The following is a 27,508-nucleotide window of genomic DNA, read 5'->3' on the forward strand; positions in this document are numbered from 1 at the left end:
ACCTCTGACCCAGCTCCCACAAAGCAGGTAAGGCAGGCAAGTAAGAGGAAGAGCATGCCTCAAACCCGGGTTTAATGGGGAGGCCATTCAAATGAGGCAAGGGGTCAAGTTTCGCGGGGTTGTTTAGCTTCCTGATGTCTCACAGGTCAGCAGGTTGACTGACATCTAGGAAGGCCACGCATATCTCATGTGCTGTGTGATGATCAAAGGCAAAGCCAGCAAAAGGGATACCTACGTGCACAGCCCAGACAGAGCTGCATCCTCAGGCCAGTCCACTCTGTGCGCTCAAATTACTCACAGCTCACACACTCAGCCCACGGCTGGCTCGCCACATCTTCACATTCCCATTGTTCAAAGCTACAGGGCGCTCAGCTCCTACCTGGCAGCTCCTGACACTTAACACAGAACGACTACATGACCAGCGATCCCCATCCAGGTCTGTCCCCACCAGTGGAGTCACACAAGACACCCCCACATTCCCATGCTCACATGACACAGAATCACCTGTGAGTCTGACAACAGACAAAGCCGTGAAGAGAATGTGGTTAGGAATATCATTTGGCCAAAAAAAAGGGAAGGAAATTCTGTCTATTATGGCAACATAGATGGAACTGCAGCACAAGATGTTAAGTGAAATAGCCAGGCAATTTCAGGACAAACGTCACAAGTTCTCACACATGTGAAGCTAAAACAGCTGGTTTCAGATGGATTCTCGGCTGAATCTCAGCTAAACCTTTAAAGAACTAATGCCAATACTTCTCAAATTATTCCATGAAATAGAAAGGGATGGAACACTTCTGAATTTGTTTTATAAAACAAATCACATCACACTCACACCAAAACAGATAAAATACATCAAGGAAATGATAGACGAATATCCTGATGAACTTAGATGCAAAAACACCTAATATTAGCAAATTGCATTCAACAACATATTAATATTACTACACAACAACCAAGCTGGTTTTATTCCAGAGATGCAAGGATGGTTTAACATGAAAAACAATAAATATAATTAATCACATAAACAGAATTAAGGACAAAAACCACTTGGATCATCTTAATACATGCAGAGAAGACCTCTGACAAAATACACTACCCACTCATGAGAAAAAAATAATAAATAAAAACCACTGAGGAAACTAGGGATAAACAGAACCTATTTAAACAGCATAGAGGCTAGATATGAAAGACTCAAAGCCAACCTCAGAGGAAAGGGGGAGAAACTTAAAATTCTTGGTCTTAGTGGCTGTTGGTGAATTCTACGTGTTCTTCCAACATGACTTGTAGAGCCTCAACAGGGAATTCTGAAATCTGTCACATCAGTACCCCGTTTGTTAACTGCCTCATTAAAGTTGACGTTTTCCTAGTTCTTGGTGTGATGATTCTCAATTGAAATCTGGACACTTGGAGTCTCTTGAGACTCTGGGCTTATTTAAACCTATGTCAGTGTGCTTCCTCTTACTAGGCTCTGGAAGAAGTCAGGGTACCATCCAGTCACCACCAGGTAGGGACAGGAGACCAGGTGCACAGCACGCCTCCTGGAGATGGGAGGCTCCTCGTTAGGGTGGGGCAGAGGTGGCCATCAGGTTTCTACGAGACCTCTACTGGCCTCCTCATGGAAAAGGCAGGAGTGCATTGCTACTTCCTATGGGGCTTCCAAGGTAAAATAGCCCCCTGGCCAGTGGACAGGGCCCTGAACCTCCCTCCAGGCCTCCTGTGTCATCAGCCCTGCAGAGAGGGGCACCCTGTGTCAGGTTGTGGAGATCCAGGCCACTGACATGGTCCCCGAGTCTGCAGGGCAAAGGGACAGGACAGAGGCCTCCTTACAGCCCAGGAAGGACAAAGCCCTGGCTACCACTCATCACCCCTCTGCCAGCCCACAGAGGGATCAGCTCTTGATCACATCCTGGGCTCCCCAGCATGGGCATCCATGGGGTTTGACTGACACAGTCCCCATCTAAAAGTTTTCCAGCTTCCCAGGCTGCCTGTCTGTGTCCTCTGGGCAGAGCGAGCCACCAGCATTGGGCTTTTTGCCTGTGCCCGAGGTGTTTCTGGGACACCAGCTTCTCCAGCATCAAGTCTGGGATACACAGAGTAAAAAGAAACCTTCACCCCTGCGTGGTTCCCTGTATCCCCACTTCTCGGAGCCTCTTTCTTTCTGCATAATGTTCACTCTGGGAGGAGTGGGCAGCTACTGAAGACCAGGAACTAGCCTGGCCTTTAGGGGGAAGGTCACACTTTTAAGTGAGGTTAACCAGTGAGGTCATCAAAGTAGTCAGGGGTTTTCACAAGCTGGTATTTCTCTCTAATCACAGCAAAAGCTAACAGTGTCTTATATGTATTAAGCAACCATTTTGTGCCTCTAGAAAGCAGAACTCCCTTCCCAGGAACCCAGCCCCTGGCCACTAGGGGGCGGAGTCTAGAAACAGCAGCTCTGCCTGGGCCACCTGGTGGACAGGATCCTCCTGGGGAGCAACAGGTGGCATTGGGTGACCCAAAGCTGCTATTTCTCCATGAAGCATCATTTTTATTTTTTTTAACCTTTATTTATTTATGTATATATGATGCTGAGGATTGAACCCAGGGCCTTGCACGTGCTAGGTGTGTGCTCTACCACCAAGCCACAACCCCAGTCCCAGCATCAACTTCTTAATAATTAAATATTCTGCTGCAAGCATTGCTGTGATCCCCAAAGCTTGGCCTTGTGCCTAATGCTACTCCCATAGCTAGGACAGGTTTGGAGAAGAAGCAAGAGGTCTTAATAATTTGCTAGCAAAGGAGAAACGCAGGTTGAGCAGATGGCAGGTTTGAGGACGGGTGCACTCTGCACCAGTTCCTCAACTCATGACTTAAAAAGCCGGCAAACTGCTCCTAGGCAAGGTGGTAACTATGAGAAATCACTGGAGTCAACACTGGGCAGCAAAATAATCATGGAGACACAAAGTCAGAAACTCTGATCATAATATTAGAAATAATGGCATCAGTGCCACCAGCCCACTGCTGAGGGGAGGGGAGTACAGGCAGAGAGAGGGGAAAGCAGGTGAATAAAACTCGCTTGGAGTCAGGTGTGATGGCACACACCTGTAATCCCAGAGGCTCGGGATGCTGAGGCAGGAGGATCACATGTTCAAGGCCAACCTCAGCAACTTATCGAGGCCCTAAGCAACTTAGAGAGAACCTGGGGATGTGGCTCAGTGGTTGAGGGCCCCTGGGTTCCATCCCTGCTACAATAAATAAATAATAAAGCCTGGCTTAGAGGAACCTGTGTAACAGAGAGGGACCCAGAAGTGGCGGTGGAAGCTGTTGCCTGAAAGGTAATGAAAATCATTTGGCTGGTAGTGCCAGCTGCAGGAGTCCCCTGACACCTGACCTTCCAGCACAGATTGGCCCTCTCCAGCAACAGAAAGTGTGGGTCAAATCTCACCCACCAAACAGTCCAGCATTAGCCAAGTCAAACCCCAGCACTGGAACTTCAGTAGACTTCTGCACCAGCCCCCCAGGGAGCACCCACCAGATCAGGCACCACCCAGCAGGTGTGTGCCACGGCACCCAGCCGCCAGCCTCCATATCCTGCCCTGGAGATGGGAAGCTGGGAGCTACTACCACCAGCACTGGCTCCTGGCCACAACGGGGACCTGGCACCAAAGATGCTGGACTTGGCAACCCCAGTCCTTGACCAAGGGTTACAGGGCCCCAAACTCAATACAGAGAATGAAACTCCACCCTCGCCAACAGTTCTGATCACCTCCATGGAAACAAGCCCTGTGTTTCTCATTGAGGACTCTTTCCCAATTCTCTTTTCTTTTCTTTTTTTATTATATTTTTAAATTTTCTGTTCTTTTTTTAAATTTTTGTTTGTTTGGGTTTTTTTTTTTTTTCCATTCTGTACAATTGTATGTGTGTGCCCACAAGTCTGTGCATGGGGGCGCTCTCACTGTGTGGATAGGTTAGACTATATATACATGCATGCGTGTACACACATATACACACACACACACATAAACACACAGAGTTTTTTTTTTTCATATTAATTGCTCTCCTCTTCACTCACTTATTATTTTGCCTTTGTTGATTTTGGTGAGCTAAAAATTCAGCAAAGTAGTAGGGTATAATATCAACACCAATAAATCCATAGCTTTCCTATACTCCAACAGTGATGCCACTGAGGAAGAAATCAGGAAAACCATCCCATTCACAATAACCTCAAAAAATAAAATACTTGTGAACAGTCTAACCAAGGAGGTGAAAGATTTATACAATGAAAACTACAGAATAGTGAAGAAAAATATTAAAGGGACCTTAGAAGATAGAAAGACCTCCCATGTCCTGGGGGATAGGCAGATTCAAAGCAATCCCCATCAAAATACCCATGACAATCTTCACAGAACTAGAAAAAAATGTCCCAAAATTCTAAAACAAACTCCCAAAACTAAGAATAAAATACCAAGACCCCAGATTTACCAGAAATGGTCCTCATTTGGAGCTAAACAAACTATAAAAAATATTTTAAAGAAAGACAACAGGGGAGATCTGAATCCTAGATTTTATTTGATGGTATTAAAGAGTACTCTTAATGTTCTTATTAGTGTTGTAATGTTTAAAAGACTCCTTTTTAGAGATACATAATAAAGAATAAACAATGAAATTATATCTGAAGTTTATTTCAAAAGAACCAGTTAAAGAAGAACAGGGTACAGGTGAAATGCTGGAGTTCACTTATTGTTCTTCATCTTTTTTCAAGTCTGAAATTTTCCAAAATAAAAAGATAAAATGAAATGATGGCTATAAAACCAGTCTTTTGTTTTGTTAAATATATAATTACAGGGGAAAATGACAAAAATGACGGTTACTACTGGATTGTCTCTCAGTTTCTCCAGGTGTCCCAAAGCAGTGCAGGAGCCATCCCAATGCCAGTTCACAACCTAGTATTAGAGCCTTCGGTCAGTCTCCTCTCCTGTCCCACAGGGTCTATGTGAGCAAGGGCAAATGGGGTGATGCTTCTGAGATTAGTATTATGAACAACACAGCCAGGCAGAGTAGCAATGGGGGTGGCACCCCCCACTCACACACACACACACTCACTCTCGTGTCTCACATATCTTGTATCTTAAACCGGATCATTAACACATACATCATATTGTACCAAAGTATATACACAAATACCATGTGCCAATCATAAAAACTGGAACAGTAAGAAAAAAAAGCAACAAATTTAAAAGTCTTAATTAGCTTCATTTGTAATTCTAGAAATCAGGCAACACTTCATTCCACCAAATAAAATGAGTGTTTCAATGAGCTGAGTGAGGAGGTTGGTTTTTGTTGATGAATCAAGACTAAAGAAAGCAGAAACAAAGAACTCAGGCAGATTAAATTGGTCATTTCAAGGTTCCTTTCCTTGTGAGTTAGCACAAAAGAAAACAGCAGCAGAGGAGCAGCTGCTGGGCTTCAAGATACTGGCTTGTCTAAAACAGAACAAACTTCATCAGCACGCCTTATCACCACATCTGCTGTAGACCTGGCTGTTACTGTTCTCCCAACTTTTTGAGAGAAGCTCGGCTAACTCCGTTTCAGTTTGGTGATATGGAATATTAGCGTTAGAAACTTCATTCTGATTCTCAGCCTGATCTACTGGGGCACTGTGAAGAGTTCACCAGGGCCTCCCATAATTTTTATATAACAACTGAAACCTGGCCCTTGTACACGGACTTCAAGATCTCACAGAGCCAGGACACTTCAGTCCTCTCCCATTGGCAGGTCCCCCAACTCCCTTCTCCCCACCTTTGACCTGATTCCCCACATGAGCGAGTTGCCGTGACAATACATGGCACAAGCCTCACCCTTCCTGAATGTTAACAGCTGAACTGTTTCCTCCAACACACATGGTTGGGTCCCAACCCCAGGACCTCAGAATGTGACATTTTGCAGGGAAGGGTCTTTACAGAGGTTATCAAATTAAAACAAGGTTAGGAGAGTGAGCCCTCGTCCTTGGAGAAAGGAGAGATTCTGACAGAAACCGACATGCAGGGAGAACAGCCCAGGAGCATGAAGGCAGGGATCACGGTGAGAGACCCACAAGCCAAGGAATACAAAAGGCAGCCAACAACCTCCCAAAAAGCTGAGAGAAGGCACAGAACCCTCAACCTTCACGGCCTCAGAAGGAAACCCTGCCAACATCTTTCCATAATTTCTTTATAACTATAATAAAGAATTTTTTCTTTAAGGAATAAATCTCACAGAAGAGAGAAAAAAAACACCTTTCAAAAGTTGGGTCACTATGATGGTTAATTCTGACTGTCAACCTGACTTCTTTGAGGACAAGAAAACTGATAAAACACACATGGGGTGTGTCTGTGAGGGTGTTTGCAGAGATGGTTGGCGTTTAGGTCTGAAAACTGAGTGGGGAAGAGCTGCCTGGAGCCATCCTGCAGCTGGGGGCCAGAAGTGGTGGAGGGGAAGCTCGGTACACACACACTATCTACCCTCTTGACATGTGTTTTCAGGCCACTATTGTCACCTGAAGACAGACTCTGGGAATGTGGACTTGCACCCATGGCTCCCCAAGAGACCTCGGGCCCTCGTCCTAGGACTAGCCTGCACCGTGGCTTCACTTGCTCTGAGGTTCCAACTGACTAGACTGACCAGCCACTGCACTCCCTGGTTCTCCAGCCTGCAGACGGCCGTGGTTAAAGTACTGCCTACACCTGTGCAAACCATCTAACAAATCTCTCTTGTAATTGTACACTGTCTACAGTCCTGCTCCTCAGGGACCGTAACGCAGCCACTGACAGACAACGGCCAATGTTAGACATCAGAAAAAATACTAGGTCAGTACTGGAGACAGCTCTAAGGCAAGAAACTCAACACTAGAGGAGGATTTCCACAGACTCAGAAGCAGAGTCACCAGGAACAAGAAAGTGGATTCAATGGTTGGGTGAAAAGGGAAGGTCATCTAAAAAGCTATTTAAGGGCCTGTACCTCTATAACCTCTTTTCCCACTCCCAAAGCAGCGTGCCAAAGAAGGAAAACAGCTGGTCTTAGGACCAGGCACAACCCGGACAGGAGCACTTCATCAGCGAGCCTACTGCAGAGCAGCTGCCCCCAAACCCAGTTTATCATGATTCTGTGGACTGACTGGGCTGGCTCATGTGAGCCAGCCCCATCCACTGGTCACATAGGACCTCTCATCCCCCAGGAATCTAGGCTTGGCTACTTCACATGGTAGCACAATGGTTCCAACAGCAAGAGGGGCCAAGCCCCAGTGCAAAAGACTTTCAGATCCTTGCTGCCTCTCATGAACCACGTCCCATTAGCAAACAAGCCACATGATCACACCAGGTTCAAGTAGATACTGCACAATGTTACACTTTCTCCCATCTATCACAGGTACCATACCAAAAACCAGAAAATCAAAAACATGGTCACATCCAGAATCTTGCCAGGTGTCTACTAGTCCACCCTGCCTACCTGGCTGCCAGGACACAGCAAGACAACCCTGTCCCTCCCCAAATGGCACTGAGCTGCCTTCACAAGGAAATCAACCAGCAAGAGGAAAGATGGACAAGAAGAAAGCCACCCTCATCCCATGCTGCCTAATCAGCTTCCAAGCCCATCTGTCTTTAAGATGAGCAGAAAACTAAGAAACACCAACATAATTTTAAAAGACCAAAATAATAATAATATTTTGATTGTGTTCATTATTAAAAGATTATGTTTCAGGCACATAATATTTAAAGCATTAATCTCTAGGATATATAAAGAACTCAAAAACTTAACAGCAAAAAAAAAAAATAATAACCCAATCAATATATGGGCTAAGGAACTGAACCATCACTTCATAGAAGAAATACAACTAATCAACAAATATACAAAAAAGTGTTCAACATCTCTAGCAATTAGAGAAATGCAAGTCAAAACTACTCTAAGATTTCACCGCACTCCTGTCAGAATGGCAATTATCAAGAATACAATCAACAATAAATGTTGGCGAGGATGTGGGGGGAAAGGTACATTCATACATTGCTGGAGGGACTGAAATCTGGTGCAACCACTATGGAAAGTGGTATAGAGATTCCTCAGAAAATTGGGAATGGAACCACCATTTGACCCAGCTATCCCACTCCTTGGTTTATACACAAAGGATTAAAAATAAGCATACTACAGTAACGTAGCCACATCAATGTTTATAGCAGCTCAATTCACAATAATTAAACTATAGAACCAAACTAAGTGTCCTTCAATAAATGAATAAAGAAAATGTGGAATATTACTCAGCTTTAAAGAAGAGTGGAATTATGACATTTGCCAGTAAATGGTTGGAGTTGGAGAATATCATGCTAAGCAAAATAAGCCAATCCCACAAACCAAAGACCAAATGTTTTCTCTAATATGTGGATGCTAATTCACAATAAGGCAAGGGCACTAGAGAAGAATAGCGTACCTTAGATTAGGTAGAGGGAAGTGATGGGAGGGAAGGGGAAGGGAGGGTATATGGGGATAGAAAAGAGAGAAGAAGGAAACAGACATTATTACTGTATGTATACATGTGACCAATGTGATTCTGCAACATGTACACTCAGAAAAATGAGGAATTATATCCCATCTATGTATGATATATCAAAGTGCATAAATGCATTCTACTGTCATGTATAATTAAAACAAATTTTAAAAATTTTAAAAAAGATTATGTGTTTGTCAAATTCAACTATATAATATAAAGGGCGAATTTTACTGTACGTAACTTTTACCTCCCACAAACTGGGGAAAATAACTAAGGAAAATACTCCTTATAAGAAGAATTATTTTAAGATATATATATATAATTAACATCTTCAGAGAAACTGGGGGAAAAAAGACAACTTGAAGAAAACAAGAGTCCTCAGAAATTAAACTTGAGAACTTCTTGAAAGACTCGTAAGAGAGTTTGGGAAAGACAAGTCTAAAAGTCGAGCTCAGTAGGACAATATAAGCCAGTCCACAATCACCAAGCCCCAGGAAGGGTCCCAGGCAGAAAGGCCAGAACAACAGGAAAGGCAAATCTAAGAACAGGAACAGTCTCCAGCACTTGAAGTGTGAGTCTGCGGAACCAAGTGCTTCAGCAAGTGCCCGGCAGGACGAGGCCCACAGCAGGCACATCATGGCTCAGAGCTCTAGGGGAAGGACAAGATCCACAGAAGGCACACGGTTCTGAGGGAACTACAAATACATTTCAAATGAAGGCTCAGGCATCCGAATGGTAGGGAGCTTCTCAGTATCAAATTAAAAACTAAAAGAAATGCTTCAAAATTCCTACGGAATCACTTACCACAGACCTCTCGGTGGAACTGAGCAAGCAGCTGTGAGAGGCCCTGTCCCCCACCCACTGTCCTAAGTCTGCTCCCTCTCATCTTTCCCTGTCTTTAACCTGCTGCTCTGCTTCCTCCTCCAGCTCCCTCTATTTCGTGATGAAAGCACCTTAGACATGAAACCAAAATACTGTACTTGCATTATTAATGCTTAATTCCTTTAGGACTTGGTTTTCCTCATCTACAAATGGGCATAAGATTCCCTGAAAACAGAGACCACACGTTCATCTCCGCATACCTCATGGCACCTGACTCAAGCCACCTGAAATACCGTTGGGGCAAATGAATCATCTAAAACCACAGGGCAAAGAGCAACCCTGGGTCAATCAACTCCTCTCCTGAAGCAGAACCAGCCTGACGGGTGACAGAGCCACAGGTCCACGTCTTAGGGAGTCAAAGACTGAGCAGCGGCTGCCCAGATGCGAGTGGAAAGCAGGACATACCTGGAATGAAGTAGGAATACAGATGAGGCTCAGACTCTCCTGCTTCACTCGCTCAGCTGTGGAGACAAAAGCCATATTGGGGTTTCCCACTCTCCTCACTTTATTTTTCTGGTTACATGTGCATTTGCTCAAATCCCACAGAAAAGGAAAGACCTGTCTGCCACCGAGAACTGCCTTCTATTCTGTGACCCTGTCCTTGGTTAGAATGCTGGTGGACCTCGCTTCATGCATCAACAGACAGGGACCCCAGGGCCGGGGAGGTGAGTGCTAGCACAGAGGGAGTGACAGACACCTGCTGTTCTTATGAGCCTAGCAATGCACTAGGGACTTTGCAGAACAAGCTCTATGATCCCTAGAGCCCAGAAGGTACGTTATGGTTGTTACCACTACTTTACAGATGAGGAAAATGAGGCATGCTGAGGCAAAGTAACTTGATAGTTCACCACTCATCAGGAAAAAGTCAGAACTTCCCTTTGCATTTAATAAAAAATCCAATCATCTGCAGGCCCCATTTATTTTATTCATTTTAATTTTTCAGGGGAGTTTTTTTTTTTTTTTTTAATAAAAGTCTTAAGGAAAAAAAGTCTTCTTAAAATTTCAAGTATTTTTAATCAAGTCCATATTTTCTGTGCCCTAAAATTCTCACAGGTTTGGCTAAGATAGAAAGGCACACAGCACTACACATCCTGCTTGACCAGTAAGAAGGCCCTACGAAGACATCACATCAATATTACAACACCCCCCCCCTTTTTTAATATTTTTAGTTGTTGATGGACCTTTATTTACATGTGGTTCTGAGAATCAAACCCAGTGCCTCACACATGCTAGGCAAGCACTCCTCCACTGAGCCCCAGCCCCAACCCCAACCCCCTTACAGCCACTTCTTACTGACAAAATGAACTAGATTTTGCTTTCTTGGCCCTGCCCCTTGGCACCGAGGAGATCAGCATTCAGGTACCTCCCGGACTTTGTTCTAAAACAGAGAGCAGGGCTGAAGAACCTGTTGAGCAGTCACAGAGGCTTATCATTCCTGAGGCTCTCCTAAGTAAGGACATAACCCAATCAGAGTGAAGTCAGCACTTACAGCAATTCGCCACCATCTATAGGAGCCTCATGTTCACTCCTGGGTCATGGACAGGGCAAAGGTATTGACCAAAAGCATGACCACCACACGTTTGCCTGAGGAACTCACAGGCTTCAGAGGAGGCCTGACAACACACAAAGGACCCTGATGGGCTGACAGGCATGCATCATCAAGTGATGAACCTGCTGGGGGCCTCACCTAGTCAACTCCTCCCCTCCAGCTGAGCTCTGCAAGGCAAAGGGACCCCAGAGCTGCCTAACGAGGTCCAACAATCCCTCTCTCCAGAGTGGGACAGAAACACTCAGCTGACCTCAGGCAAGCAGTGCCCTCTCCCCAGATCTGCACTGCTGGAGCCAAGATGGGCAAGAGCCCAACCTGTCTAACCTGCTCAGCTCCCTTCCCTCCTCCACCTCCCTCTCTCCCATCACCACACACAAGGCATCAGCAGGCAGTCTGAGAACATACCTATTCGCTGCACAGCATGGACAATTGTAGAGCCACTTCCAATTCCCAGCACTTGATTATTCTGCCAAGAACAGGGAGAGAAAACAAAATACATTAATAGTGTACTTTACTCCTTCTTCAACCCACTTTCTAAAGGTACAAAATCATTATCAACACAGATGCAAGGCAGGTGCCACGCCTCTTCTACAGACACGGACCACTGCAACACAAAGCTGTACTTTAGCCTAGCACCCAGGGATAACTATCAGCAGAAGCCTCCTTTCATTGCTGACCCCAGCCACATCAATACGCCTTCCCTGCATTTTTCTAGACAAAACAAATGGCTCATCACTTACACCACAAGCAACTTTAGAGCAACTGAAATTGGCCTCACAGAAATGACCTACAGATAAACACAGCAAGATTCTTGGCCAACCTCAGGGAGCTAATCAGAAAGAAAAGGTCTGGGGGTTGGGTAGGGAGAGAGGGTCTTAGAGAGCAAGATTTTGTGGCTCTTCCCACAAGCTTCACATCTGGAAGGCACGGGACTGACCACAGGCATTTTCAAGTTGGCAGCAGGAAACCGCAAAGACACATCAGGCCCGCCATCCAGCATTCTCACAAAGTCAGCAGGACAGTAAATTAAGGGGCCCCCGTTTTGCATGAGTCTGCCTCAGAAAAAATGGGAAGAGTGAAAGCTCAGAAAGAACATGAGAAACTGTCTCCAGCCGCAACAGGAAGTATGTGTAACAGACAAAGAGCACAAACAACAGGAAACAGGCCTCATGATACTGAGTCTCCACCTTCAGAAAGGGCAAAGGTGCCTATCAGCAGACCAGTCAGACCACAAAGAACAAGACAAGGCCAGGGACTAGGAGCAGCCACGAACTCAATACAGGTCAGTTCTTAAGCAACTTCCTGGGATCAACCTCCTGCCAGGCTACAGCAAAACAACCAAAACCACTTAGGAGGTACCTACCAAGACATAAATGTTAACAAAGGTTCAAATCTCAGCCATCCCAATAACCCAGAGACCTCTCATCCCACTTCAGAGATTAATTCAACACTGTAAGGAAAAAAATTAAGACTCTGAAGTGAGCAACAGTTAACTAAATAGCCTTTCAATGGAATGCTGGAACCTGACTAGGTGTGTACCATGTGACAGCTTTGTACAGACAAACCTGTTAAGGAACGCAAACAATCCTTACCCTTAGAAATGCAAATTAAATGTGTTCTGTGAGATGCAACCTATTATCATCCTATAGCTATAATTCAATCAATTCTTATAAACTCATGTTAACATTTCTTGACTGCATATGAATTTAAGGTTCTGGGATTTCTCCTGTTGCTATGGTATGAATGATCATACCCTCTAAAATTCTTGTTGAAATTCAAGTGCCATTTTAACAGTGCAGATGCTCCTTATTTTATGATGGGGTTATGTCCCAATAAACTAAACATAAGTTGAAAATATCCTAAGTCAGATTTACCACTCCTAACCTACCAAACATGCCAGCCTAGCAACACAGCACAGTGTGGAGTGCTGGCTGTTTCCCCTCATGATCACAGGCCTGATTGGAAACCAATGCTCACTGCCGCTGCCGATCATCTTAGATGAGTACCATGCTATACATCACTCACTAGCCAGGGAAAACATCAAAATTCAAAATTCAAAAAATGCCTTCTACTGAATGCATATCCCTTTTGCACCATCAAAAAATCCTGTGTCAAACCACTGCAAGTCAGGGACTGCCTGCAGTAAGAGGTGGGACTTTTGAGAGTTAGGCCACAAGGGCTCCACTCTCACAGTGGGACTGGTGCCCACTAACACCCCAGACCTTTCCCTCTCTCTCCTGCCACATGTCAGCACCTGGATGCTGAATTTTCCAGTCTCCAAAACTACGACTTAATAATTCTGTTTATTACAACTAACCCACTCTCAGGTATTGTTATTGCAGCAAAATGGACTAACACACAGGCAAACAGGTTCTAACACCTCTTCCAGTTCCCTCATCAATTTAATAATTTAAACAAAATCTTAACACACATTCATTTGTATGATAATCTTAAAAAATCATCTTTTAATAGTATCAACACCCCCCACACACACACACCCTCACTTTAAATAAGCAACTTCAGGAAGTTCAATGTGCCAAAACAATATTGCATTTCAAATTTCTTTGAGTTCCAACAAATGACTAACAACACATTGGGCAAGGGAAAGCCGATTGTGAAACCTTTGCAGGAAGAAGAAAAATCCTAGAAGCCTCTCAAGACAAACTGAGGGCCACAGCTAGAACCTCTCACTCCCAACAAGACAAAAGCCACAGGAATATCCAAGACTAAGTCCCTGGGCCCCACACTTGATATGGTTGGTCCTTCTCAAAATAAGACCACATCTGAAAACTAAAAAAGATTACAAAGAATGACCAACAGGTAAAGAGAATGGGGGGGGGGGGTAGATAACCCTCACAAATCAAATATTATGACAACCACACACTTGTACACTAAAAATGCTTCTAGCTGGTCCTGTCCTACCCAGAGCAGAATTCATCCCACAACTTGTGGGTTGTGGTAGAAGTTACCTTTACATCACCAAATGCACTAAGGGGCTTGGGTCATCAGAATCACCTTGCGGAGCCCACCTGTGATGGTACCTCAAGAAGACAACGCAGCTGCTGGGCACAGTGGCGCACGCCTGTAATCCCAGAGGCTCGGGAGGCTGAGGCAGGGGACTGTGAGTTCAAAATCAGCCTCAGCAAAAGCAAGGCACTAAGCAACTCTGTGAGACCCTGTCTCTAAATAAAGTACAAAATAGGGCTGGGGACATGGCTCAGTGGTCAAGTGTCCCTGAGTTCAATCCCAAGTACCCCAAAAAACAATAAACCAATTCAGCAGCCAATAAACCATTCAGTGCTTGGGCAAAACCCAAAAGCAAGGACTCAAGACGAGTAAATGAATATCACAGCATCGCTACAAGATGTCACAACACAGAAACATTCAAAATGGCTAAATACCAACATGTAGAAATCCTCAAGTAACGAAAAAAATGTCTTCACTTCCCAGCATTTGACAGGCCTAATCTGAACTTCATGCTTAACCTGTAGGCAAGAACTCTAGATGGCACAAGGAGAAACCTGGGTCTATCAGAAAGCTATGTACAAGGCATCAGGAAGAGGACAGGAATTGCAGGGGGTTGCCAAACTCAAAAGTTCTTAAACCATGTGTTCCTACTATCTTGGACTCAAATGACTGGCCCGAGAACCAATGCCAAGGCCAACCAGACGCAGCCCAACAGGAGAAGGTCCTTCTAAAGGTAAACACTACACCACAAGTCACATGAACAACATCAGAACTCCATGCACCTCATCCAACAGGGTGAGCCCATAAATGCTGCTTTTGCTGACCAATGGAAACCACTGCCCTTTAGCTTCTTCAAGCTAGCCTAATCAAAAAGCAAAGCTCAGGCTGCAGAGATCAAGGGGATGATACTATAGACCTTCAGGAGAGTACAGTCCTGTCCTGGGTTACTCCACCCAGGATCAGGCTTCAACTAAGAATTAATTATCTAAAAACCCAGAAGTGAAAACGATTACCACAATGGAATGCTAACGAAATAAGGAAACTAAAGACCACCAATAACCCCACAACCTCCATATCTGTGTGCTCATTCAACCCAATTCAACTAACATTTACTAGCAGGCCTCATGGTGGCCAACGCTGAATACAGATAAGCTAACTCTTCTCCAGGAGCTTCCCTTTTAGGGGATTGGGAGGGACAATCACAGAGAAGACTAGTAGTTAAACCACCACCAACTTAAAGCACCTATGAGATTAAAAAGTGCACAGCAGAGAATGCTTCCTCTCCTTAGGAAGCTAAGGAAAAAAAAAAAAAACTGAAATAAGAAATGGCCTTTGAACTAACTGAAGTCTACAACATAATTTTAACAGGTGCTTCCAAAACACCCAGGGAGAGCTTCCCAGGACTGCCTAGTAACTTCATTAAATGATGTGGTTGGAATCCATGGTTTTGAGGCTCTAATCTGATAATGAGGGCTTGCAGATTTTTATTAGCCAAATAATGTAACCATAAAACAAAGGTCAGGGAGAAACCTGTAACCAAATATTAATGTAAATACATTAACAGATAATAGGATTGTCTAGCTGCGTGGATTTCATTTCCCCATCAACAATTCACTTTATGTGGGTATTTTGAAATTTCAGCTTACTGTCCCAATTTTACAGCTGTGGCACTGTGACCTCTCTGGCTGTAAAGGTTGGACCAAATTACATATTTTACGTTCTCTCATTTCCTATAGAAATGCTATTCCTAACCAGACTTGGCAATAAGTTACATCAAGACAGGGCAGCTTGGAACCAGCTGACAGGAGTGGCGTGGTTTAGCCATTTCTTGCACAGAACAGGCCAAGCCACAAGTTGCCATAATGCCTCTCCCATTTAACCAAGCTGTAGTGAAGCTCAAAGGACTTGGTCCTCTTTATAGAAAAGAATTCATAAGTATAAAGAACTCCCATCTGAGGAGAAAGGGACTCTGATACCGAAGGGTGGGAAAGAGACAAAAAGCTAACAAGGCCAGGAAAGTGCTATAATTTAGGTATAATTTGCTCACTGATGACAGCAAACCTACTTGAATTGAAAGACTGCACTGACAGCAGCACACCTGCCACCGAACAACAGGGGCCACGACCTCGCTGAGTGACTAACTGCTCAACATCCCGCAGCCCCGCCTTAAACAGCAGCACCCCCAGACCCGAGCGTCCCCTGGCCAGCGGAAGGGAGGAAGCCAGGGCCCGGCTAGCTCGGCCCGGCCTCTTCTTCCTCCCGCGAGCGCAGGCGGGGCGGGCGAGCGCGCACCAAGCGAGGATTTGCACACCAGCTGCCCACCGGCCTCCCGAGACGGTGAAAGGGTAGCCCTCCCTTCGCCCCAGCTGTTGATAAGCAGGTGTCTGCAACCTCCACCTCGATATCTGACACCACAAGGCACCACCGTGCACGGGGCTCCGCGGAAAGCGGGCCGATCAGGCACTCGCCAGCGCGCGTCGCCGGGCCCCGTCGCCGGGAGGAGTCCGCACTCACTCGCGCCACCAGCCCCGCCGCGGAGGCGCCCCTCCGCGCCGCTCACCCTCACGTGGTCCTCCACCGCCGCGCGGCCCGCCAGCCTCTTGGCCTCCTCAGTCTTGGACATGGTGGAGGCGGCGGGGCAGACGCCGTCCGAGTCCCGGCCGTTGGCGCCTCGGGCTCCGGGCAGCGCGCGCCCCGGCGGCTGCACGTGCGAGCCCGGGAGGGCCCAGCTGCTCCCGCCCCCGCCGGAGGCCGCGCCCCCGGCCCGCCCGGGCAGCGGGGCCAGGACCCGCCCGTAGAGGGTGCTGAAGGGCCCGGGGCGCTGCATCCCGACGCTGCGCTGCAGCCTCTGCCGCGGGCCCGCCCCCGCTCCCCCGGAAGTCCGGTCGCCGGAGCGCAAAGCCCGCGCGGTGCAGCGCGGGGCTTGCTGGGAACTGTGGCTCGGCGGCATCGGCGGCCGGGTTGGCGCGGCGCCGGAACCGCGGCCCACAATACCCCGCGACGACTTCCGGTGGGGTGGAGTCCGCGGACTACCCGGCGGTGCCCCCCTGCCCGGGGGCGGTGTTCGCCGGCCACCGGCGGAGGAGTCCCCGCGGCTCTCCGGGACCCGAGTGGGGCGCGCACTGCAGCGCCTGCGGACACCCGTGGCCTCCGCCACCTTCTCGTTTCTTCCCGGCCGTCCGTCTCTGCCATGTGCAGCGGCGCCTCGAGCCCAGCTTTTCCGCCCCCGCCGCGCAAGTCCCCCGTGGAGGTGGTCTGTGTTCGGCCCGTGGCTCGTCCCCCCGTTTGCTGTCACCCCCTTAGACTCGCCCCGGCCTTTGTCTTCTGCAAGCAAACTCCACTGAGGGCCGCTGTTACCACCCTGCATCACCGAAGTGGTTTCCGTTTGTCTAATTGCTGCCCCCCCCGCCCCCGCGACTGCCCCCTAGCTCCTCTCAGCTTGTAGAAGGAGACGTTTGAGGTCATATTTGAATCCTTGTTTTAGATCAAATTGAGAAATATGTGCAAAGTTCTGGCTAAGATGCAGGACAGACAACCCGGACTCTGGTACATATTGGTCTACAAAGTTGAAGACCACCCTGAGTAAATCTGTGACCTTTTCTGTATCTCCTTAGGCAGTCTCTCCTTATTCAGGCTTCTTAGCATCCACTAAAAGAAGGTCATGGAGCAAGTGTTGGCTAATCTCTGCTTCACACACGGAGCAAGTGTTGGCTAATGGGCTTTACACACACCCATGCAAGCCGGAGCACACCTGAGGATCTTTGAACCCCATAGCTGCTCTGCCAGCTGCATCTTATCTGAATCCAGAGAACTCTGACCATCCTATCTAAACTGTTATCCCACCCATCCTTTATCACTTCATGGTTTGTTTCATCACAGATCTTTCTTTAGTCACTTGTTTACTTAGTTTTTTGATTATGGTGTATTCTCTGTTGGAAATATTTCTGAGGACTTTTGGGTTTTTTTCCTACAGAATCCATCATTCTTAAAACAGCACCTGACATAGATGGTCTCTAATAAAACATTACCGAGTAACAAATACATCGCATGCCTCAACCCCACATTCCACCTTCAGCTGTACCGAATTTTAGCCCCATCACAGACACTCTTAGCTCTGTGATTTTGCATACATGGTGTCCTTGTAACTCTTCAAATGTTCTTGTTGCTTTGCAATCCTGAGCCCCACTCCTGATTGGTTGGCTGCTCCTCTATGCTCCCAATCACCTGTACCTCTGTGTCCTAGTCCACACCCAAAAGATTAAAAACCCCTTCCTGGCAGAGAGTATTTTAAAATGCAAATCACCTGGGCGTGGTGCTTGGGAGTGAAAGGTATTCTATGAAGTACCACCCCTCTGCACCTCTTTGTTTCCATCTTGTGTTCATTTCTCTAATCCTGCCCCATGTTTAATTCTTTGTGTTAAGACTGCCAGTGATGCCCAGTGATTACCCTGCCTTCTGAAATACCACAGGTGGGTTTTGAGGCTGAAGACTGCTAATCCTTGGAATAGTTTGCAAATCATGTTCCTGTTCTTGCCTCTTGCTGAAAGCCCAGTCTTTGTCCAGGATGTCAATCCAATAACAAGGACATGATTTTGAGAGAAAGGAAAAATCAGGTTTATTGCATTGCTAGCAAAGGAGAAACAAGGAACTCCTGTCCCAAAGTCCGTGATTGTGCCTATCAGCAGGAACAGGGAATTTTGTTTTGTTTTTTAAGATGTTGATGGGCCTTTATTTTATTCATTTATTTATCTGCAGTGCTGAGAATAGAACCTAGTGCCTCACACATGGTAGGCAACCCCAGGCTTTTAAGGAGGTGATTGAAAGGCTGCATTCCAAGTGTTCTCTGTTGGAGTTGTAATTCACTCATTAATTTGGAAAATAGTCATTTCTGAGATCTTCTGGTACCATCCCCAAAGTCTGGTGTGAGGATGCCCTTAGGCCTGAGCCTAAGCAACTCCATTTTAAAAACTCCACTATGAAACCTGCAGTCTCACCAGGCACACCCACAGAGCCCTCCAGTGTGGCCTCAAAACAAGTGACTTCCTGATAAACAGAGTGAAGCCCCTGGCAGGCTGTCCTTGCCCAAAGAAAAGGAAAGGTGAGAAGATCAGGGGAGACCACCAGACCAGATGTTTCTGACCCCATGGTAAATGATGTCATGGAGAAATCCAGTTGTAGCTGATAAGGATTGAAAGGGGGGTCAAAAAAAAAACCCAAATTTTGTATAAATAGTAGAGCAAATTAACAGGAATTCAGCCAGTTGGAACAAGAGCTGGAGAGCCTGATGAGGACCTGACATCCCATCACTTGTCATCATTTCCTGAGCTCTGCGTGATCCTCCCTCTACCACTCTCAAACTCTACCGCCTCGATTGGACCTTGGTGAGAGCCATAACTTCTCCCTATGACCCTCTCCTCAGCTGGTTGTCCACTCCACGCCAGGAAAAGGCTGCCTTGGTTCTGGACCTGATTACCGAGGTCTGAAGTGAGTGTGCATCTGCTGGACATAAAGCCTAAGGCTTAAGACTTTTGAACTTAGCATGCAGAGGAAATGTCTGTCATTAGCCTGTCATGATTAAGTGTGTTTTTCAGTGCTTAGAATTAATCTAGAATTGTTTGCTGTGAATTGATTATATCTATTGCAGTGCCTAACATTAAGGATTGTCATTTTCTTGATTAAGAACCTATAGAATGAAATTGTATTGAGCAATTTGAGTGAATAAAGCATTGAAAGAGGCGGAAGTTCATGGACATTCTTTATTTCTCCCTTCGACTGCATACTTCACAATTTTGCCCCTCACAACATCTGGATTACTTGGTTTCTATGGTGGGTGTGGACTCGGGGATAGATAACTCTGCCAGGGATGGGGAAGAAAGGTAATCTTGTTCCCCCTGTGATTAGGGAGGGGGAGAGGAAGAGAAAGAAACATGCTTTTTAAAAATAATTTGCAAGACTGGGATTTAACTCAGTTGGCAGAGTGCTTGCCTCACATGCACAATGCCCTGGATTCAATCCCCAGCACCCCCCCCCAAAAAAAAAAAAAAAAAAACAATAAGTTGCAGGGGCAGAGCAGCAAGGGCTACATTCAAAGCATAAAGTGGACACTGCTAGAATGTGAACCTTCAGATACTCCAGAACCAAACCTTGATGAATAGAATCACTCAATGGGTATTTACTATTCAACCCCACCCAAGTATAGCCCTGACCTTTTCTCTTTGTCACAAGTAACAGCAATGAATTTGAAGACAACATAGTTCAGGGAAAGAAAAAACTATAAAGGAGGAAGTGCACAGGTTTGGACTCTGGACCACTTTCAAGGTCTCTCAAGGGTGAGATCAAACCTATTTTATAATCTTAATATCAACTAAAAGGACCCCCTTCCCACTGACTTGAGGAAGAACCATACAGGGCCCATTCTTCCTAATGAAAAAGTCTTACGGATCAGAATGCAGGGTCCTAGTAACCAGGCCCACCATCCTGCACTGTGAGTACTGGTGAAGGGGTCTTGGACCTGCAAGGGCTTTTAACATCTGGCCCTGATAGCTCCACTGTGGGCCAATGGGAGAAGAAACAAAGGCAAGGGGGTGCCTGGCACTTCCCTTAAAGCCGGGATGCAGGCGCCGTAAAGAAATATACAGCCACCATATGTGTCCCTTAGCTTTTGTAAAGCAGGAAAAACTCGCCCCACTTTCCCACATTTGTGATTTCTTTCTTCTCTGTCTTGTTTTCTCCAAAGTGTGATCAGTTTGAAGGTAATTCCCAGGAAAGAGTGCAGAGCTACAGACCAGATCCTGCAGTGGATTTGAGGATCCTGCTGGAGATAGGAGTGATGCTGGCTCGGATACACCTAGGGCTAGGGTTTGGATCATTCATTTTATTCTACCACTGTTTAGAAACAGCTACTCAACCTCGTATGCCTCTTCCACTCTCACACCCTTAGAATGGTTTTCAGAGCTTCAACTTCAGCCTTTTCACAAAGGGGAATGCGGCTGGCATCCAGTAGGCAGAGGCCAGGGAAGCCACTAAACATCCTACAGAGCACAGACAGTTGTATACACAGAATTTACCACCCCATGTATCAATAGTGCTGAGAATGAGAAACTTTGCCTTAAAGAATCCTCAGGTGAGGACTCCTGGATGGTTCTTCTACCCCAGGCATCTTGTTTCTCCTGGTTCATCCACACCCAAACCTTCCTGACCAGCCTTCTCCAAACCTGTGCTCCTGCCAAGGAGCTCCCCACCTCCCAAAACCACCACCTGCATTAGCTTTTCCTTGTTGCCTGCTACACCCACAGTAGCTCGTATCTTTATCAGGGTTGTCATCTAGTTTCATTGATATTTTCCCCTTCTGGATGGACTTGGAAAAGGCTTCCAATCCATGTACATAGAGGAGAAGGGAAGTTAAACCTTCTCAATCTGGTAGGGGTGGGGGAAGGTCAATTCCTTCCACATTATCAGAGGGATCAGCTCTGGCCACAACACCTGCACTGTTACCCAAAGAGCTTGTCTGTTCAGCTCTGAGCAGCATCAGCATAAGTTCCCAGGTACCAAATCCTAAAAAAGGAATGGATTAATGTCCCATTTCAAGAAGGGATTGAGAGGAAGTAAATAAGCAGTTCTGCCATTTATGTAAATGAATTTCCCAGAGAAATCAAAAGGCATTTTCTAAGACTGGATCACACATTTTAACCATGGACCTTCCCAAGGCTGACTTCATGCCCCATTCTGGTCTCTTCCCCTCAGAGGTTGAAAGGGTAAAGTTTCTAAGCTGCTTCTAAACTGCAAAGCCTGAGTTAAAATGTAAAAGACAGGGCATTGTAAAGTTCCTAAACTGCAAGGCCTGAGTTAAAAAGTGAAGGACTAGGTATTGTTAAGTTCCTATGCTACATGCAAAACCTGAAATTCCTGTAGCTGTTAAGACAATACTCGAACTGCCCAGTAGATATTCCCCCTGATTGCCTGGTTGTTTAATAACTTAAGGGCCCTGTGCGATCTTGCACGTAGGCATCGCAGGGCCTGAACCAATCAGTTTGAATGTGTACCCCGCTTTAGAACTGACCTATCACCCCCGCCCGACCTGTTCCCGCCAATGTATGTACTAATCAAGTCTAAGAATTGTTGTTTGACTTTCCCGCGGTGTATGATGATTTGTTAAAGGAGACTGTGATGTATGTAAAGTCCCCGCCCTCCCCCAAAAAAGTGTATTTAAACATTGCACAGCCCCTGCTCGGGGCTCTGGGCTGCTCTCCCTTCTTGAGTGGGCATGGAGCCCCAGCATGCTGGAATCTCAATAAACCCCTTTTGCTGTTGCATGAGTCGCGGTCCCTTGGTGGTCTCTTCCTCTGACGTTCGCCGGACCCTTACAAGGTCATTCCTGATTTATTAATAAAGTGCCCCTGACTTCCCCAATCCTTGTGCTCCAATCTCCCCTCTCACTTCTATTAGACCCTCCATTGTGCTGTCATCTTTTTCTTTATGGCCTGTACTTTCCCCTCTAAAGTCAACTTGGCATTCTTGGTCATTTCTGGATCCCTGATTGCAGAATGAATAATACAGGGCACCAGCCCTCAGCTCCTCCTTTCTCTCATCCTCTGCCTCCCACATCTCCCTTACTCTACCTTGGTCAAGGTATGAAGTATCAGTACCTTTTTTTTATTACCTCACATACAGTTTAAAGCATTTAATAATTTTACCGAGAAACTTGATTTAAAAAAAAAAAAACGTGAATCAAGGCCACTCCATTCCACATGTTTCTCTTGCAACTCTGGAGGGGTTCGCTGTGTAGGAAGCACATAGTGCCATAGACTCTGTACAGTGGTCTGTGTCTTACAGGAGCTATTGCCTTTCTGGTCTCCCTGACAGCAGATGCTGCCAGACCTGGGAGGGGAGGGACCCAGGTAGAGGCCACAGGGTCACTCATGGGTGCAGTTCAAGCAGGAGAGGAACAGATCTGAGATCAGCCACCTTTGTTTTCTCCACCTGGAAAGCATACCACTTAGGTAGGGCCTGACATAAAGCACTGTTAATGAAAAGGATGCTTCGGGAAATGAATATTGTTTTTATTATTGCAGGGAGGATAAAAGCAAAACAAGTTGTTGGCTTTTCAGGATGATGCTCTTAAGCTGTTTAGGAAATGCAGGCCCTCACAGGCCAGTTTAGATATCCACCCCCACCGTTGCTTTGCAGACTTTCAATGACAGAATGATCAACAACTTTGTGAGAGAAAAGCCTGTGAGGTTTAATGCTGTTAAGAAAGCTTCATGACACTTGTTAAGGATAGTAAGGCAAACTATTCAGGGCTGAGTGTGGCAACCACCACAGGGTCTTGCAGTCGGGGGAAAGACTGGGCTTGATTATGACTCAGCATGGACAAGTAGGAATTGATAACCAAGGGCCAGGGCCAGAGGTAATGAATGGAGAAGTACCAAGAGGACTCATCAAGGATAAGGGGTTTGGGCTAAACTGACTTGACAGGACAGGCAAGGACAGCCTGTTTATCAGGGTGAGGGGTGTGCCTGGTGAGACTGGAGTTTCAAACTGGAGTTTTTAAAATGGAGTTACTTAGGCTTAGGCCTAAGGCCATTTTCACTGTCCACCCCCTTAATTCACAATGTCCATGCTCCAGGGTGCCCAAGCTGGGTGCCGCAAATCAATACAGAGGCATCACCCATTCCGGTGGCCAAAGGCCAGACTCCATATATGTCCAAATGTCACTTCTCATTGTGGTTTGTTGTATTGTTCCATAACCACCAATAGTGACCATAGTCCAATTACATCTGGTTGAGACCCAAGTGGTGGCAATGTACCAAGGGATTGTAATTATAATATAATAAAATTCAGGTGGTATGATATGATTGAGACATTTATAAGTTTGTCTTGCATGTAAGTCCCAATGGACTAATTCTGTTACATTATCCCAGTTGATCCTAATAGTCACTACAAGGTTGTCAAATGCTCTGAGACATACTGATTCTAAATATTAACTAAAATAAAATAATGAGGATGGTTCCTCTGGTTGTACATACATAAGCATTGCAATCCCAACTTCCATCTCTCTGTATTCATAATAATACAAACTTCCGTCTTGGAAAACAGAGCCTAGCATTTCCTGAATCTACCCTGGTTCTACCCATTTCTTTAGATCAAAATTCTTATGGAGCTCCCTGAGATCTGGGTCAATGTATTGCTATAGGTTTGCACATGCATATATTGTGGAGTAAGAGAAAGAATCCTTAAAGGATTGTATTCTAACTTTATTTTTCCTGGTTTGTTCCAATATTATGTCCTTTTTAAACTTGTCTGTAAGATGTGGAAATTGACTTGGGTATGGTGATATGGGCTTTGGTCCTGCTACTGAAATCAGTATTGCAGCCTGTTTAGGTATTATGCCCTGTAGTATTTCTTCTGAATAATATGCTTTATTCATAAAATGTACATATCTGGAAGAGTTGCAATTTGGAATCTTGTATCTAATGAGAAGGGATGAGTCTATGTTATTAGTTGGGTCAGGGAGACACAGGACAGCTAAATTGTGGGTAAGATTATAAAAGAAATATGGCTCAACCTTAAACTTTTGGGGAGCAATGTCAGCAGTGGCAAACCTATTATGTTCTAATAGCACTATATTATCTATATTTCTTATATTCTGACAAGATTCTATATTAAAGTGGGAATCATAGAAATGAATAGATGGGTTATTTGACTTTTGAAATCATCCCAAATGGGTGGTGGTTTATATGGGTATACCTCCCCCCATCCTTTCTCCCCCACCCCACCAGCATGGACACTGTTAATCAAGGGGGTGGACAGTGAAAATGGCCTTAGGCCTGAGCCTAAGCAACTCCATTTTAAAAACTCTAGTTGAAACTCCATTCTCACCAGGCACATCCAACAGATCCCTCCATATGGCCTCAGAAAAGTCACTTCCCCTCACCCTGATAAACAGGCTTTCTTTGCCTATCCTATCAAGTCAGTTTAGCCCAAACCCCTTATCCTTGATGAGTCCTCTTGGTACTTCTCCATTCATTACCTCTGGCCCTGGCCCTTGGTTATCAATTCCTACTTGTCCATGCTGAGTCATTATCAAGCCCAATCTTCCACCCCCATCTACTGCAAGACCCTGTGGTGGCCACAGTCTGCCCTGAATCGTTTGCCTTACTATCCTTACCAAGTGTCCTTCCCCTTACCCTGATAAATAGAGTGAAGCCCCTGGAAGGCTGTCCTCACCTGATAAGAGGAAAACACTAGAAGATCAGGGTGGAGACCAACAGACCAGATGTTTCTGACCCCAGGGTAAATGATGTCATGGATAAATCCAGTGGTAGTTGATAAGAATTGAAAGGGAGATCAAAAGCCCCATAATTTAGTATAAATAATAGAGCAAGTGAACAGGGATTCAGCCAGCCAGAACAAGAATGCACTCAAGCTGGATGAGGACCTAGAATGACATCCCATCACTTGTCACCATTTTCCTAATCCTCTGCATAATCCTCACTACTCTCAAACTCTACCACCTCATCTGGACCCTGGTGAGAGCCTCAACTTGTCCATACAACTTTCTCCTCAACTGGTCCTCAACACACCTTCTAGTTCCTGGGCTGGGACAATGCCCAAGTCACCACAAAATGTATTGATCATCAGGGCCTCTTGCTTCAGGATGGAAGGCTTGGGTCATTCAGAGTGGCTCTCCACACTGAGGATTCTGTCAACTGCCCATGCATCCATCACTACAGTGGCCCCTGGGATGTGCAAGAAGAAACAAAATAGATAGCCCACCACACTGTGTGAAGTCTCACAAGCAAGCCCCAGAAGCAGCTGGTCTCTTCCTTAGAAAAAATTTTAGTCACATAGTGGAAAGAACTCAAATACAGTCACAATGTTGTTATCAAACTGAAAATAGGCAAGGATAATTCCTTAATATCAAATATCTAATCAACTTGCAGACTTCTCCAATCATTTCAAGTCAGGCTTCAACTGTGAAATTTCCCAGTCTGTTTTTGTTTTATTTATTTTTTGGTTGTTTCTTCTTGCTGTGCCTGGAATCAAACCCAGGACCCCACATGCTACACACCACTCTACCACTGAGCTGTACCCACCTGCGTTTCCTCTTTTATCAGACAGAAATGCCGTATTTATACCTGAGACATATTTGAGTCTTGCTACATCAAGTACTCAATACTGTTCAAGTACTTTAACACTAAAAAATTGAGCCAATAAAACCAATTTATGAGGTAGCATTAGCCCTTTGTAGCCTCAGAATCTGGGACCCCAGAGCCTTCCCTGCATCACCCTCCTATCCTAGGGGTGTGTCTCAGAATTTCTCCTAAATTCACAAAAAAAGTGCTTCAGCATGCTGTGGTAATGAGTGGCAGAACTTCAGTTACAATCCCTGTGAAAACATTTCCTGAGACAGTCAAGGAAATGGCCAGCTTCCTTCTGAGTCCACAGTTCACAGATCTTTCTCCTCTTTCTTCCTTGCCTTTGCTTCAGGCTGACCTCAGTCCTGAACCCCAACAGTGTCTGCAGAGACAGGGGCCAATGAAAAATTCTCCTATATGAGAACCTTAGGAGTGGGGTTATTGCTGATGCAGACCCAGTGCCCCCACACACCATAGTTGCAATATATAAGCTTCTCCAGGGACTTCCCCCACTATAATTAGGCTTATTGTCAGTAAGATTTTAGAGTGTCAACAGGATCTCACAGGAGTTCTGTAGAGAGCTCAATGTGGTTTGAAGCTTCCTCTTTCTTTTAAATGCCAAGTTTGCATACAAAAGTTGTGATAGGCTCTGTTTGAAGCTTGTTACTGTGCAAAAAGTTACTACCTCTGTTTGTCTCAGTAAAAACTTGTCAAGCCTCTGTCTAGCCTAAGAATATGGGACAAAGAGTAATAGTCATGTACCCACCCACTGTCATGTAACTGACCACCGAGTATACATCTACAAGAATTTCCAGACCCAGGGCCCAGAGATTTTAGGCACTGGCCCTTCTGGACTGCTACAGCTTAAATAAAACTGCTTTCTTAAAATTCCTCAGGTGTCCAGACTCATCTGTCCTACATCAATAAGAATGAAATGTGTAACAGAACATTTCTGATCTGTCACCAAGATTCAGTGGTCCTGAACCTGAATGAATGGTAGGGGAGGAAACTGCACAGAAGTAAGCAGGTCCTCTGCAGGCTGCTTGGAGACATGGAATCAGAAAGTGCTACTTCCCATTTTGACATGCTCCTAATGTGTGGGATCATGGGGGCCCACAGCAGCAGTCCAAGGAAGGGGTTCTCATGTCCTGTGGGGAGGGTACCCACATGAGCCCACCAAGTGCTACCACTCAGACCTGATTTGTTGCTGTGTTCTGCAGAAACCTTGGCCTCACAGACATCTTAGCATTGTGGGGATTGGAGCCCCACCTGGAAATATAGTCTACTGTTTTTGGTAGAGGTTTGTTTTTCATGGATTTGGTCCTGTGGGTATGAAATGTCTTCCCATCTATTATTTCTTAACCACTTTTTTTTTAATCTTAGGAGATTTCTGAAGTATCTTTCTCTTACTTTGCCCAGAAGCATATTTTTCTTGATTTTTTTTTAGAGAGAGAGAGAGAATTTTTAATATTT

The 27,508-nt window shown here is 45.6% G+C and overlaps 1 protein-coding gene across 5 annotated transcripts in view; it reads right to left on the reverse strand.

Annotated features, from left to right (window-relative positions):
* The window catches only part of Rpia (ribose 5-phosphate isomerase A), a 76,858-nt gene extending 60,118 nt beyond the window's left edge, over positions 1 to 16,740 (reverse strand). For all 5 annotated transcript variants that reach the window (XR_009227935.1, XR_009227937.1, XR_009227936.1 and 2 more), the window contains exons 1-3: positions 16,459 to 16,740; positions 11,337 to 11,397; positions 9,788 to 9,843 (exon numbers count right to left, since the gene is read on the reverse strand). Coding sequence is in view for 1 of the 5 variants with exons in the window: in XM_046455917.1 (XP_046311873.1) it covers positions 9,788 to 9,843; positions 11,337 to 11,397; positions 16,459 to 16,725 (384 nt within the window). In the remaining 4 variants the exon portion in view is untranslated. The remainder of the gene's footprint in view (positions 1 to 9,787; positions 9,844 to 11,336; positions 11,398 to 16,458) is intronic.
* Between the last annotated feature and the right edge of the window lie 10,768 nt (positions 16,741 to 27,508).

This window comes from Marmota monax, unplaced genomic scaffold, assembly GCF_021218885.2.
Source record: "Marmota monax isolate L192 unplaced genomic scaffold, Marmota_monax_Labrador192_F-V1.1 WCK01_AAM20220418_F8-fsc00238, whole genome shotgun sequence".
Classification (NCBI taxonomy): domain Eukaryota; kingdom Metazoa; phylum Chordata; class Mammalia; order Rodentia; family Sciuridae; genus Marmota; species Marmota monax.